Source organism: Rhagoletis zephyria, unplaced genomic scaffold (assembly GCF_001687245.7).
Source record: "Rhagoletis zephyria isolate East Lansing unplaced genomic scaffold, Rhagoletis_zephyria_1.1 Rzeph_scaffold_01677, whole genome shotgun sequence".
Lineage (NCBI taxonomy): Eukaryota > Metazoa > Arthropoda > Insecta > Diptera > Tephritidae > Rhagoletis > Rhagoletis zephyria.
In genome coordinates, this window is record NW_016158761.1 from 54,462 (window position 1) to 70,200 (window position 15,739).

Genomic DNA, 15,739 nt, shown 5'->3' on the forward strand with positions numbered 1-15,739 from the left:
ATAGTTTATTCTTCTGACAAGCGATATAAAAGGTCAGCGTTAAAATCGGCTGACTTCCAAAACGTCAATTGTATTACATACGTACAAAGTTGAATGTTCCATACCGCCGAACTACAATTGGTAGACAATGTACACTTTTCCAAAACGCATCCGAAAAGTTATCGAAACGCAGCGCTAGAGTAATCATCCCTACAAGAATTGTGTGATGGAAACTAACACATTCTCATTTATCTTACTAACACATTTGCAAATTTTGCGTTGGTTAAAAAGAGACCATTAAATAAGGCCATAAGTTGGGCGAAGACGGAAGATCACATGTACACAAATGTTTACATCAGATTTTTCACACTGCCCTTTAGAATTTGATAGAAACTTGTAGGTAGCCAGTGACAGAAATCTCTATCAGTCTTGCCACTCAAATGATTTGTCAAATGATAGTCACTGCCCTGCAAGAACGATGACAGTCATTTGACCGGTCATGTGATATTCAATTGTGATAACAATTTCTGTCCATGCCTGGAAGCAAGTTTCTATCACATTATTAAGGTCAAAATGCAAAAATTGATAGAAACATTTGTGTTCGTGTGATGCTGCATCCTTTTCTAACAGACTAGTTATACAAACTTGATCAGCATATAGCCGCACTGTTTACTCGAACGGTGTTTGGCATATAGACTATAATCATCAATGATGGAAATATTTGTCAAGCATGACTAGCATACTTGATGTAAACATTAGACCATTGTGACCGTCATACGTGATATAAAAATGATGCAATTGTGACCATCATACGTGATATAAAAATCATGCAATTGTGACCATCATAGCTGATGTAAAAATCATGCAACTGTGACTATCATACCTGGTGTATAAAACATGCCATTGTGACTATCATATGTGATGTAATAATTAATCAACAATGATTTCTCTTGTTTGATATAAATATTGATAACGCGTGTTAATCACAGTTGACGCAAACATTTTCTATAAATTAATAAATATGTATACTTTGTTCAATAATAGAAAATTTTAACATATTTTCACAAGTTTTTAAATGATAAAGCGTTCAATTACGCAAAATCTGGTAATAATTTTTTGTTATTGAGCAAAGGTATTACAAGTTGTCTTTCAATTTGTTGAAAATAAGGTTTATTTAAAACACATAACGATTTATAATTAAAAAAATAAGTCAATTCATTTCATTTTTATGGTTTTTTTTAGGTTTTTTCTTTCTTTTTAATTTTCTTACTTATTTCATTTCAAATTTTATAATTATTATTATTATTATTGTCTTTTTATTATAAATTATTATATGTTTTTATTTATATTATTTTATTTTACATTATTTTGCTGTATTTTTATTTTTGTTGCGTAGATAAGTGCGCTGCTTAATTCTATGATGACTCAGCAAAATAGATTTTTTAACGCTGAGCTCGAAACTCCTCGATCCTTGTTTTTTAAATACGTCTAAATTAAATAAGAACAAGTTATTAATAATTTTAACAGTACAAAGTTAACTGTAATGTATACTTCGCAAAATGGTATCGATGAGTGCCAACTTGCAAAGGGACTTTTTCTCCCACCTTCCGTCCCAGTTAAACCCCTGTGGCAGCTCGTCAGAAAAAATATTTCGCATTATGGTCGCGACGTCTTCAGATGCCCCTTTGACTTTGTGGAGGAATGTCGTCTTTAAAAAAGATTAAAACAAAGGAATTATGTAGGTTCCAACAAGGGATATTCAAGAAAAATCTTTGATTTAATTACCATTGCTTGGGCATACTCCGGGCATTGCAGTTTCTCCTCCACTTCAGCGACTGCCGTCTGAGACTGCAGCGGCAACGTGCTCGCGATGTCGTCCAGCTCTTTGTCCTGGGTCTCACCAGTCATGCGGAACACCGATTCCGTCACCTTTTTGAGCATGACCTTGCACTCGCTTATTGCCTTATTTTGTGCAAGCATTTCACTCTTTTCAACAATCTGAAAATAAAGAAATTTTTACGAAATTATATTTTAATAAATCGTAGAATCGAGAAACTAAATATCAAAAGAAACCAGCATAAGGATGTCAAACACTTACTTTTATTTTATTTATTATTTTATTTATTTTATTGGGCTCTTGTGACTTTATAATATTGATAACCTTCATAGGTCCTGTCGATTCACTAAAACAAAAACTATCTTTCATTTTGTTCGGATTTAAATTAAATGATGCAAATTTTGACTCGTTCTCTGAATTTAATTGAAGTCCCTGCTTTTCATGAAGTCTGAGATATATTTGCTGAAGGATTTTGTTGGGTTTACTTACAAGTTTTTTTATATATTGCATGAAGTTTTCGAACCTGTATGCTGAAAATGAGTCTAAGGGCCCAAATTGTTTAACGCAATCTGCTAAGTGAAGTAACCCATGAACATTAAAACTAACCAACTCATCACCATATATAATTCCAAAAATATTGACGAAATCTTGTAGCATTTGTTGGGAAACATTGGACTCAATTATGTGAGATTTTTCATTAGACAAAAGACGAATACCACTATGCAATAACAAAAAATGATAATACTGATCACTGCTGATACAATCTTTTAGAACGAATATTCCGGTATATAATAAAAACTGCCTAAACTCAGTCGACTTCCAATTATGAATTTCTTCTAAACTTCTAGATATGCGGACAAACTCTGATGGGACATATTTAGAGATAAAATCGAGCTTCTTGTTTATAATAGTATGATTTTCTTTTTTAATAATAAGTTTAAGTAGTTTCTTAGTTACCCCTAAGTCGACTAGGTGCATACTATCTAGGGGAAACTGCGACACCATTCCAAACCCTGATTCTTCTAAAATGCTTTTTTTTACTTTAAAATTTTCTAGGTGATGAGAGGGATTTAATCGTAATTTAAAACTTGTATCTGATCTTAGAGGGCCGATTTGTTTCTGAAAACAAATCCTATTATTTTTGTAATCACCCACCTGGCAACACTTGGAGCAACCGTTTTTGCCATTGTGTGATATTACTCCTGTCACATAAGCCCTAGCTGGGGAATCACAAACAAACAGACGGATATTAAATTGCAATACATTTTGTTTAAACCCTACTTTAACGCCATTTTCTCTAAGCACCTTTACTTCCGCACAAAAATTCGACATGAAACTATCTAAATTATTTGGTTTTTTGAATCCTGAAAAACACGCGATCATAAAGGGATTGACATTAGGAAACCCTACAATTGAACCCAGGATAGGCCATAAAACTCTGTTCGAACTTTTATAAAGTTTGAGTCCATCAAAACCTACATCTATAGAAACTTCAGTTTGTCCGTCTAAGTAGTTAAAAGAGCTCGAAAGAAAAAAATTTTGAATCCCTAAATACAAAAATTCACCACCCGAAATTTCTGAAACATTTATCTTTTCTTTGCTGGTATTTAATAGTGTTTTCGCAGACAGGGGAATATCATTGACTCCTATTTTATGCAACGTTCTCAATAAATCCTCTAAAGCGTTTTGAGAAATATTATTCCTAACAGCCCATGATTTAAGTTCGTCACACTTTTTCTTTGCGTCAATATTTTCTGCAGGGAAACTTAAAGCTAAAGAAGTGGACGCTTCGGGCTCTACATCCAAACTATCGGTGGCCAAAAAATTACTGATCTGACTTTCATTATCTACTTCAGGTGGTGAAGCTACAGGATCGGGTTCACTTGTGGATATAAGGGGAATACTTTTCACAAAAGCCCTCGAATTTTCTTCACTTTCACTACCCGCACATTCCACTTCTAGCAATCTTTTATAATTTTTAACATTGGACTCAAATGTCCTTTTTTCTTTATAAAGACAATTTTGAAAATGTCTTCTTTTCATTTTTTTACTTATTTTTATCACGCTTCTCTTATTTGTTTTAAATAACAATTTAATGTTCGCTCAAATTTCACGTCTGCACGCTGCCACAATTCCTTTTAATTTAAGCGTCAGCGCGCTTTTCTTCGAACTCCTAAACTGTCATAAAAAATGCAACTCTGTCGAATATATTAGTTGTTTCACTCTCGCATCCACATTTGCAATATCGTAAAAATAAGAGCTTTATGGTCTTTTTTTAACCAACGCAAAAATATTAGAAATATTTTCAAATGTGTTAGTAATAAAAATACCTATGTATTAGTTTCCATCATACAATTCTTGTAGGGTGTTCTTGCTGCAGCGCATCAGAAACAAAGTTGCCGCTTCGTTTGTTTTTGGTCCATTGGTGTTTTAAAAATAGAAAATTCCGAAATGGTGATCATTGTTTTATTAAATATTCAAAATATGCAATGTATATGGTTGCAATGTTTCGCAACTCTGCATATATAAACAGTTTAAATACCGCAGTAGAACAGTATCCAAACATTGTATTGGTACGTTTTGGTAGTCAGCCATCATCGGTGACAGTTAAGTCTAAGGTGGATTTTTAGATAGGAATCTTATTGGTGTAAAAACTGTAGATAGATCATATTGAATATAAGCCCTCGATATCTTCTATTGATCATACCGAAGTTTACGTAAAATCAACACCTTTCCCACCATGAAGTTTAATTTCGAACCCATATATAATGGAAGAAGTGATTTTTCTTGGAACTAATTAGTAATAACACAGTGCTACAAAAAAACATAAAGTAGAAATACCTGGGAATTTATGTATATTTTCTGGTAAGTCTTTTCGAGTAAAACCAGAATCGAAATANTCCACCATGAAGTTTAATTTCGAACCCATATATAATGGAAGAAGTGATTTTTCTTGGAACTAATTAGTAATAACACAGTGCTACAAAAACAAACATAAAGTAGAAATACCTGGGAAGTTATGTATATTTTCTGGTAAGTCTTTTCGAGTAAAACCAGAATCGAAATATGAAATTTGCCAAACACCCCCAAAATCTTTATTTACCGTTAAACCCGGTTTTTCGTACTCTTGCGCACTTATAAGCCTGTAACTTAGTTAATTATGAACCGAGTTTCAGTTTATTGCCGGGTTTAAAAAGAGGAAACTTGGGCCTTTCTAACGATATATATGTGAAGAGATCTGTGTGCATTTACCAAGCAAATATTTTTTTTTTNACATTTTTTTTTTACTTTTTTCACCTTTTTTAAATTTGGTGAGGTTTTTACGCAGTATTTTATAANCCTAACTTAGTTAGTTCATTACGAACCGAGTTTCGCTTTATTGCCGGGCTTAAAAAGAAGAGACTTCGGTCTTTCGAACGATATACATACATATACATATATGAATAAAGAAACCTTATGAGATCTGTGTGTATTTAACCAGAAAACACATTTTTTTTTTACTTTTTTCACCTTTTTTAAATTTGGTGAGGTTTTTACGCAGTATTTTATAAAAAAAACCATGCTAATCCTAAATTGATTGTAAAACTAAATTTAATACTGAGTAAAATAAGTGTTTATTTTAAAAAATCGGATGAAAGTTTACTGAGTTATTAAACTTTTTATGAAAACAAAATTTTTGCAAAAATATTATTTTCGACTATACTACTCAAAAACGTTTTCTTGACCGTTTTTTTCTTAATTAAGCATCATCAGTTTCTCGTTGTAGAATATTCTGAAATCATTTTTACAACCAAGCGCACTTGTGCACAAAGGTATTATAACTTTATTCACATAACGGTTGTTGGTAACAGGCAAAACGAATCGAGATAGATATAGACAAATGTATATGTAAATGATCATAATGAAAAAAGAAATCGATTAAGCGGTGATTGTCTGTCCGTGTGTGCATACGATAACTAGAGTAAAAATTGAGATATCTTAACGAAACTTGGTATGTATAAATCGGACAATAGCCACGCCTACCTCCCATATAACGGTAGTGAAGCATATTCACTCAAAATTGATATTTACAATGATTTTGAGACGAAAAATAATATANTAATGAAAAAAGAAATCGATTAAGCGGTGATTGTCTGTCCGTGTGTGCATACGATAACTAGAGTAAAAATTGAGATATCTTAACGAAACTTGGTATGTATAAATCGGACAATAGCCACGCCTACCTCCCATATAACGGTAGTGAAGCATATTCACTCAAAATTGATATTTACAATGATTTTGAGACGAAAAATAATATACATTTTTGAGAAATTTGCGTAGCCACGCCCACTTATGATTACATCTGTATATCTCAGTAACCGCTCCACCAATTTCCACCAAACTTGGCACGGTTATTGGCCAATGGCCTTATTATTATTAACCGACTTCCCAAAAAGGAGGAGGTTATCAGTTCGTCGGAATATTTTTTTTTTTTTTTTTGTATGTTACCGCATAACTTTGGACCACGTCAACCGATTTCGATAATTCTGCATCGGAAAGGTAGTGTCTCAGAGGTGGTCCCATACTAATCTGGTTGAGATCCGATCAGTGGATCATGAGATATATATATATATATATATTTTTTTTTTATGGGAGTTGAAGTCGGTTTTTTTTTTGCTAAAAATTACTTGTTTTTATTTATTTTTTCTTCCGAAACGTTTTTTAATTGTAGCTATTTCTTGGTGAAAATGTTCGCCTCGTTCATCACTGAACTGACCCAAACTATGTGGGAAGAAGTCGAAATGCAAATGGATGAAATGAATTTTTATGGACATCTTAAAGCCCATTCCACCCTAAGCATTCAAAAATTCGTTAACAACCGTGACATATGTAGTCGTCGCTTCTGTGGTTTCCAACAAAATTAATACATAGCGCTACAACTTCCATGCACGCTTTTCTACAGAGCTTAGCTTGTTCACAAAGCTCACTTCGCTCATAATTTTACGATTTTTTATTTTTGCTTCACATAATTTTGGGAATACCCCTTTAAGATGACAAAAAGCGTTGCTATTTACCAGTTTTGGCAAAATGTTAATCTGATTAACGATTAAAATGTTAATCGCGATTAACGATTAAAATTAATTAATCGTAATCATCTGTACGATTAGTGATTAAATTTTTTTAATCGTTAATCGTCGGTTGTGATTACGATTACTTAATTTTAATCATTAATCGTTAATCCAATTTTAAAAAAATCTGATTAAGTGGTCTAGTGTGTGCGAATTTGAAACCAAACACGGGTTATAGTTATTTTTTTTTGTGTTTCACGCTTATAAGAAACGCATAATATATAAAAAAAATAATAAGAATTATTAATAGTAATACGTAAATTGGGAATTTCTATAACCCATCGCACATGTGCAGAGGGATATTAAAACCTAGTTTGCTTAGCGTCTGTTAAATAGATCTTAATGAAAATGCACACCAAATTGCTTAGTTTTATGAGGAAAACCGACATTGCCATACCCGATTAACTGGCCTTGTGTGCACAGTAAAATTCCAGCATAAATTAATTAATCACCAAACCTACTTAATCAAATTAAGGGTTAATGATTAAAAATTAATTTTTTTAATCGCGGTTACGATTAACTGTTTAATCAGATTAAAATTAATCATGATTAACTGAAATCGGATTGAATTTAATCGAATTAACTAATTGATTAAAAAATCAATCGATTAATGCCAACACTGCTATTTACATCTAATTTTTTTACAATTATGGGTATTCTCGGAGTCTTGCTAAGACCTTGCACGGTGACTGGATTGCACGAAAAAAAACCGGTTTTCTTATGGGACAGCTTTTCAAACCGTGCAATCCGTGCACCGTGCAAGGCTTTGCAAGACTGTGAGAATACCCCTATAGTTTCATATATCCTAGGTTTAAATGCAGTGGTAGTAGGACAACATTTTGAGCTTTAACAATGGGACGTTTAAAACGTTTTTCCTGCTTTTCGGGATCTCGGAATGGTCATACTTTGGGATCATAGAAAACGTCAAATTAAAAAAAAGCGGGCAAGAAAACACATATGAGTTGTATAGCCACATATAATATTTTTGCAAAAATTTTGTTTTCCTAAAAAGTTTAATAACTCAGTATACTTTCATCCGATTTTTAAAAATAAACACTCGTTTTACTCGCTATTAACTTAAGTTTAAAGCCAATTTAGGACTAGTGTGGTTTTCTTATAAAATAAAGCGTAAAAAGCTCACCAAAGCTGAAAATAGGTAAAAAATTAAAAAAAGGTGTTTGATGGGTAAATACACACAGATCTCTTAAGGTTTCGTTATTCACAAATATATCGTTCGAAACTCGGCTCACATTGCACTAAGTGACAGGCTTATAAGTGCGCAAAAGTACGAAAACCCGGTTTTTTAACGGTAAATTAAGATTTTCGGGGTGTTTGGCAAATTTATTATTTCGATTTTTGTTTTACTCGAAAAGACCTACCAGAAAATATACATAACTTCCCAGGTATTTTTTAGTGTAGCGCAGTGTAATTAGTTTGGCGAGAAATATTTTTCCCCTGTATATCCAGGGCTTATATACAATACCCTTTAACAACAATTTTCACAAAAACTACTTTCTGATATTAGAACCCATCTGCGACTTAATCGTGAGCACTGCTTTCTATTCTTACAAGCGATATATGTACAAGGTCAGCATTAACATCACCGAAGACAGTTAAGTCTTAGATGGATTTTTATATCAGAATAAATTTTTTTTTTCTCAGAATTGTAGACTGAAGCTAATACATACTTATAAGCCGTCGATATGCATATTTCGCGCTTATACTTCTGCTAAGTTTTTGGCCTAGCGTCCCCCATGATTTGTGGTGTGCATCTTGATGTTGTTACACAAAAGGAGGGACCTACAGTTTTTCCCCGCTTCCAAACGGCAAATGAATGTTATAAAAAGTTTTATCAAGACAGAAATACGACCGGAGGATTAGCATTGTCTGCCGAAGGGCCACCGCTCTTTACAAAAACGTATTTCTATAATAAGGCTAAAATGCTATAACGTTTTTGGTTAAACTATCCGCACCGTACAGCAATAATTAATAACAAAAAAAATATTACAAATGTAGTCTCAAATCCAGGGAAATCTTACTTTGACTCGCCCTAAACCCATGCGCAAGCAGCAAAAGAGGTACATGCCCCCCGAAGCTCATCCTCGACCAAATAATTGACAAATCGTTTTATAAACATATTTTTATAATTTTTGGAATTTTCTATGCGCACTACTAAGGGTAAGAACATAGTGGAGCGGCGAGCAAAGAGCATCGAGCAAAGCGTCGATTTAAAAACGCATATGTTTCAATGGGAAAGCGCATAGTGAAGAGCAAAGCGTACATACACTTTTTTAATTGAAGCTCTGCTCGATGCTACCTCTTCGCTTTGCTCGCCGCTCCACTATGTTTTGACCCTAAGGCAGTGTCGGCGCATCATAGTAGAGTGGTCGTTTCTTCATGCCGAAACGAATGCATGACAACTCGACTTTTGCGCACTTGCACGCCCTACATATCATCGCTACCATGTCAAACTATCGAATGTGCTAAAATGCTTTTTCATTTAGGATAAGTTGGCAAATCGTCGAATTTCTAGTCTTCTTAGAAGCAGAGGGTACTGGCTTTAACAAGGTGTCAAATCCCACACTTTTTCCTAATGATAACAAGATTTTTTTTCTTTGCTCTCCTGAAAAGTACCGATTTTCGCATTCGATAGCTTGACATGGTAGCGACGATATGTCACCACTTAATAAACACGTTCTACACATTTTCTGCCCGTTCTTTCTCAACTATACACTTCCGCAAATATTTCTGCAGTGCAGTATTGCATAAACGCTTATGATTCGATACAATTGCATGAATTGTGACACGAAATAATTCATTTTCAATTATTTCGTATTCAAATGATAAATAATATTTATTTCTAAATCAAAAAAGTAAACAAACAGCAAGCGCCTTACAATGTTGAGCGCTTTGATTCATTAAGCTTTTATGATTAGGCGAAAATATTAGGTTCATTCCTTATCTTTTTGGACTAAAATCTGAAAAGTGTCAAAATGCCAGAGCGTAAGCAAAATGCGCTCACTAAAAGAGAGTAACAGGAAAAGTAAAGGAACGCAAAAAACCAAATTTTTAGTCCAAAGAATGGCAACAACAAAACTAACGTCAAATAAGAACAGAAATGTATGTACAAAACACATTCACACAAGCACAAGCACAATAAACACTTGCTATATCAATTATTTTTTGCCTCCTTCCAATTTCAATTCATTTCTTTTACTTTTTAGATTATTCTCACTTTTTGCGTATTCTTTAATTTCCGTTAATTTAAATTCAGTTGAGTTTGACACTTTTCAGGATTTTGCCAGAAAAAATTCTTCTGACTAAATCTGACTACTTCGGACTGATGAGAGTCGCTCTCACTGACTGTTGCTCTCTCATTTTTGCTGTCATTTCTGAGTTAAGGAACGCTTTTTGGACTAAATCTGACTACTTCGGACTTTTTCTGACTATTTCTGGGAGATAAGGAACGCGCATATTGTTATGAACTGTAATGTACAGAGCTTCATTGAAATGCATGTTTCGGCATAAAAGCTTCATACCAAGGTACATTGAACAGGTAGTATCAGTAGAGCAGCTGATTTGATTTATTTTCAAATTATTTGGTCTCGAAAATGTCAAATATTTTTAATTTTTACTCACAAAAATTCTGAATTGTTAAAATCCATTTGCATGTGAAACCTTTTTCCATACAAAACAAGCGATTGAATAGCAGCTTTTGGAACGTTCGCCCAACTCGGCAGCACGACCGCTGATTACTGGGCCTTGCAAAGGATGGATCAATGCTTCGAGAAGCAAACAAATTTACTAGGAAAGAAAGTTGCATCAATTTTTATTTTTTCCAATTTCAATTTTTTATTTTTTATAATTTTTTGTATTTCACATGGCACGCTTTGATTTAGAAGAAAAAATTCAGAACAGTTTTTGACACTTTCGATACCAGAAGCAACAACAAAATACACGCAAATGTTGTTTTTGCTCTACTGATACTACCTGTTTAATGTGCCTTGCTTCATACTTTAGTATGCCGAAACGATTACACTACTATGATTAGGCGCATAAAGTGCGGAGTGCCTGAGACTGTAAATTTAGCAAAGGAGTTACCTGTGTAGACATCTGTAAAACTTGATAACGAAAAGAAAATCTGATGACTGCTACTATTTGCAAAAATTGGGTTTTTACCCCTCTTTCATCCTATTTTACATTTCTTATTTAAATAAATGCACAAACTGAAAAAATTTTTGTTCAAATATGTAAACAAAACACAGAATAGTTGTCACTTGACGCAGACGCATAAACAAAGTTTAAAGTTGAGCTACATAATTTGTGCTCACCGTCACCGTCAGCTTTGTTCATGTAACTTACTTCATACAAATACACCAGTTCAACTTTTTTGACAACTGACGGTGATGGTGACGGTGATGGTGACGGTGACGGTGACGCAATGGACGTTATGTACTTTCACTTTAAGAGCGTGTTGGATATGATATAAATTCTTAACCAATCTGTAATAATTATTTAGTGCGATCTGTTTTCTGAAAGCAGAATTTCCTTTCTTGCCAACTCAATAGAAATTATTGGTGTTATTTTGTAACACAAAAATAGTTTGTCTGAATAATTTGCTCTGCTAGTGTAGGCATTTACAATGTCACTTATATACGCAGACATGTGCCTATACTAAAAATTTAACCCTCAGGCTTTGTGTATTGTGTAAACAAATAATAAAAACGAAAACAGGAATTCCACTTCAAATACCAACACAGGTGCATATGTATGTACATACATTCATATATACATTTGTATGTATAAACATTTGTATATGCATATCTTCAAAAGACGCCTGATTGTCTTCGCATGGCACTTTGAACGGACATTTAAAAATCAGGTCGCTTTTATTGAGGAATACATGGTTTACCAACAGTACAGTTTATACTAAAGTAAAAAAAAAACTAAGAAATTAACGCATTTCAATTCGATGGCGTCGATGAGAAAGCGATGAATTGATTGATAACAAACAAGTGAATCGTATGCAAACACAGTCTTTAGAAAACATCTTGGTATGAAGTTTTCTAGCCCATTTAACTTAAATTCAAATTTTTGAGATTCTTTTGGTTAAAAGTGTTTCACGATTTTTCTATACAAAGTATGTTCGACAATTTTCTTTTATATGAAGGACACTGCAAGCAAAAAAAAAGTGCCAAAAATAAACGGGATTTTTAGCAGCTTGAAACAAACACTTCATGAGACTAGAATTAAATGGGCCACAAAACTGCGTTCTGATTAAAGAGTTTGAAATTATGGTAAAAATTTGCAGAATTTTTATAATTATTGTACAAAGATCGAAATCTGGATTTATTTTGTGTTAGTTGTATAACCAGCTAGACTTTAATAAAAAAATAATAGACATTAAATAAACAAAAGATAAATAGCCAAAACTATTTTGTACATATCGTCGCTACCATATCAAACTATCGAATGTGAAAATGGGTACTTTTCAGGAGAACAAAAAAACTGCATTTAGCACATTCTATAATTTGACATGGTAGCGACGATATAGTACATACAAAAATACATAGTATGTATGTCCATAGTATATGGCAAAGTTACAAATATTTTCAGTTCGAAACACAAAGTATTGTTAATGTTGGAAAAAAGCCATGTAATAGATTTACTTGAGATTTGCTAGAGATTTGTGTCAAGCGTCAATTAGACGACAAGCAACCAAAATTCCTACGAATGGTGTAAATTAGTTGATGTGTTGGCGTTAGCACAACTACATATTTATATTTTATATATTGAGCTAAATAATGAACACTCCATGCAAATTTTTAGGCAAAAAGAGGAAATGAAGTAGCGAAATTTGACGTGATAATCAATAGATGAAGGAAATTAAAAACACGCAGACACAAAGTTTTATTTTAATTATTAATTTTTTTGCAAAACTCCCTCCCTATGTACTTTATCTTTTATAAAGGTAAGGTTAGGTTATTGTGGCTGGCTGACCGCCCCACATAGGCCAATAGGTCACTAGTGATGCCAGATGGAGATAGAGGTTCAGTTAAGTATATTCGAAGTATAAATCATTTAGGATGTCAACGCTTTTTGAGAACTTCTTCAAGATTATTAACTCCGAGATATTTCAATCGTGTTTTTGATACAGCAGGACAATGGCATATGATATATTTTTGTATAAAAGTGACCATTAATTTTTTCTACAGTCAATTGTTTAGGCTAAAGGTAAAATAAATTAGAGAGGCTGTTTTCTTAAACGCCTTAATGCAAAACACAAGTGTCTTTTATTTGTGTAATATCACTTATGTACATATGTACTATGTATATCAATGTCGAATATGCGCAACCATGGAGAAATGTAAATTTTTATTAAATCTGCTTTCCCAAATTTAAATCCAAAGTATTTTAATAATTTTTTGTGTATATTAGAGTGGTTGAAGTTTTTTTTTGGAAATTCATAAACGCTACCTTAAATTCTTGCTATTTGTGATAAAAAAAGAGAAACGATTTTTTTTATAAAAAAAAATTATAGGTTGCGCTGGTCGGGTTTTTATAAAAACGCTGATGTTCAAATTTTTTTTATATTATCGTGACATGTCAAAATGCAGCTAAAAATGTGGTTCTTGCATGTAATTACTCTGGTATTATTGGAGAGCAATCCCTTAATTACATACCTGTCTGGGACAGTTAGACATGTAATTAGTAAAAACCACATTTTTAGCTGCATTTTAACATATATCGAAAATAAAAAAATTTAGAACATCAGCGTTTTTATAAAAAAACCTACCAGCACGACCTCTAAAAAAACTTTTCTTTTTCAAAATAAAAAAATACTTATCTCTTTTTTATCACAAATAACAATATATTGATGTAGCGTTTATGAATTTTTAAAAAGAGTGTTTTTTTGAACCACTCTAGTGTATATACATACATATGTACATATGTATATAAATATGGGCATACATACGCCATGCATAAATATGTAGGTATGTATGTACATACATACATAAATATGAAACGCTGTCGAGTACTCATGCGTATGGCTAGCTCTATGGGGGCGTCAAGTTCATAAAACTCAAAATATTCACCTATAACGGTTATTAACCTTTTTTCTTGTTGAGTAACTGACGAAAAATTTAATGTCAATACAAAGTGACCCTAAATGTATAGTGCCAGTGAAAACATTGCAACTAAATCAGTGTATTGTAATTAGTCTCAATATCAGCTTTTTTAATTTTTGCTTTAACTTTGAAAATACAGACTTCAAAAGTTTAACACCGTTCTTATTATTTTAGTTCCGATCCCGTAGGAGTCTGGACTTGTCACAAATAGCCAGAATTAGTCCGGAAAATAGTACTGAAGATATTATAAATGTGTGTACTGGAGCGCTTTCTGATAAGTTCGAATTCGTACTGGTAATCGCCAAAGCTTGTTAGGTTTTCTACTAAGCCTACGGTTGAAAATTGGGGAAATGAACTCATATCGTTTTTTTATTACGAAAAAACCTCTAGGGTCTTCTGTTGGTATTGTTGTACCTGCATGCTTTCCCTAAACCTTTTTGCCATAAGACAAGAAGATTTGTGAAATTTGTTACTGTTAGTTAATTCTTTTGACAGGGTGAGAAAATGCTGTATTTTGGAACGAATATCCATCATCCCTTTTAAAATTTCGTACGAAAAATAACACTGAAGATGGCACAACGGCGGAAGCGGTTTGTCTCCAAATTAAATTTGACAAACGTTGACATAATAGGGGACGCTGAAAAGATTTGAGCCTAAGGTATTACAATAGCTGATAGAAATGTATAAAAAGTTATATTTCTATATAATCTTCCTCTACTTCAATGCACTTCTCACATTTATCATAAAGGGCTTTAAATGAGCTTAGACGAGTACTGCCGCCTTCATTTCTTCTTCAAATTTAAGAACAAGAAGTAATCGCTGGGGGCCACATGGTGATGTTTACGGCTCAATTACTGAACGAGTAAATGATGTTAATAACTACTAAGTATATTAGCAATTGGTGACACGCAGGACAATACATTAATGACCATGGGCATATATGTAGGTTGTGGCAGCCCCAATTGCCCACCCCTAGACTCAGGAAACTTTACATTTTCTTCTTTTTATTTAATAGCGCTGTAACCGCGGATTTGGCCGAGTCCAAAAGAGCTCGCCAATCGTTTCTCTTCTGTGCCAACTGACGCCAATTGAAAAGGCCAAGGGAAGTCAAGTCCTTCTCCACCTGAAATTTCAAACGCAGAGAGGGCCTCCCTCTTCCTCTGCTACCACCATCGGGTTCCGAATTGAATACTTTCAGAGCTGGAGCGTCGGTGTCCATTCGAACAACATGCCCAAGCCAGGGTGCCCGCAGCTTTTTTATTCGCTGCACTATGTCTTTATCGTTGAGAAGCTCATACAGCTCCTCGGTCCATCATCGTCTTTATTCGCCACCGACATCGCAAAAAGGCCCATCAATCTTTCGCAGAATCTTTCTCCCGAAAACCAATCCGCCTCATCAGATGTATTCATTGTCTATGTCCTTTTCACTTCCAAGTATATCATCATATAACTTGTTTATACCTACGCGAAACCGCATTCACAAAAGGCCGACTTGATTCAACACTTATTTCTTTCAAACGTTTATTCCTCAGTTATTATAGCGCAATCGATGCAACCGTATTCAAAAGTAAACAAAAGCTGTTGGTTTTATTCGACATTTGTTTAATAATAAATTTGCGTGTTGGACCGAAATGGAAGCGAACAGTAATACAAATTTATTATAATAATAATTCCAATTAAAAACG

The 15,739-nt window shown here is 33.5% G+C and overlaps 1 protein-coding gene across 3 annotated transcripts; it reads right to left on the reverse strand.

The window, feature by feature from the left end:
* Positions 1 to 1,309: 1,309 nt before the first annotated feature.
* On the reverse strand, positions 1,310 to 4,227 carry LOC108364810 (uncharacterized). Of its 3 annotated transcripts, XM_017618656.1 has the most exons (3): positions 1,765 to 4,227; positions 1,531 to 1,687; positions 1,310 to 1,467 (listed from the first exon to the last, which is right to left on the reverse strand). In XM_017618656.1, exons 1-3 carry the CDS (start codon positions 1,957 to 1,959, stop codon positions 1,343 to 1,345), a joined length of 477 nt encoding a protein of 158 aa, XP_017474145.1. In that variant the 5' UTR covers positions 1,960 to 4,227; the 3' UTR covers positions 1,310 to 1,342. The 3 variants fall into 3 exon arrangements, 1 of the variants encoding a protein (XP_017474145.1); XR_001847824.1 differs by having other exon boundaries at positions 1,310 to 1,687; XR_001847825.1 differs by having other exon boundaries at positions 1,531 to 4,227.
* Between the last annotated feature and the right edge of the window lie 11,512 nt (positions 4,228 to 15,739).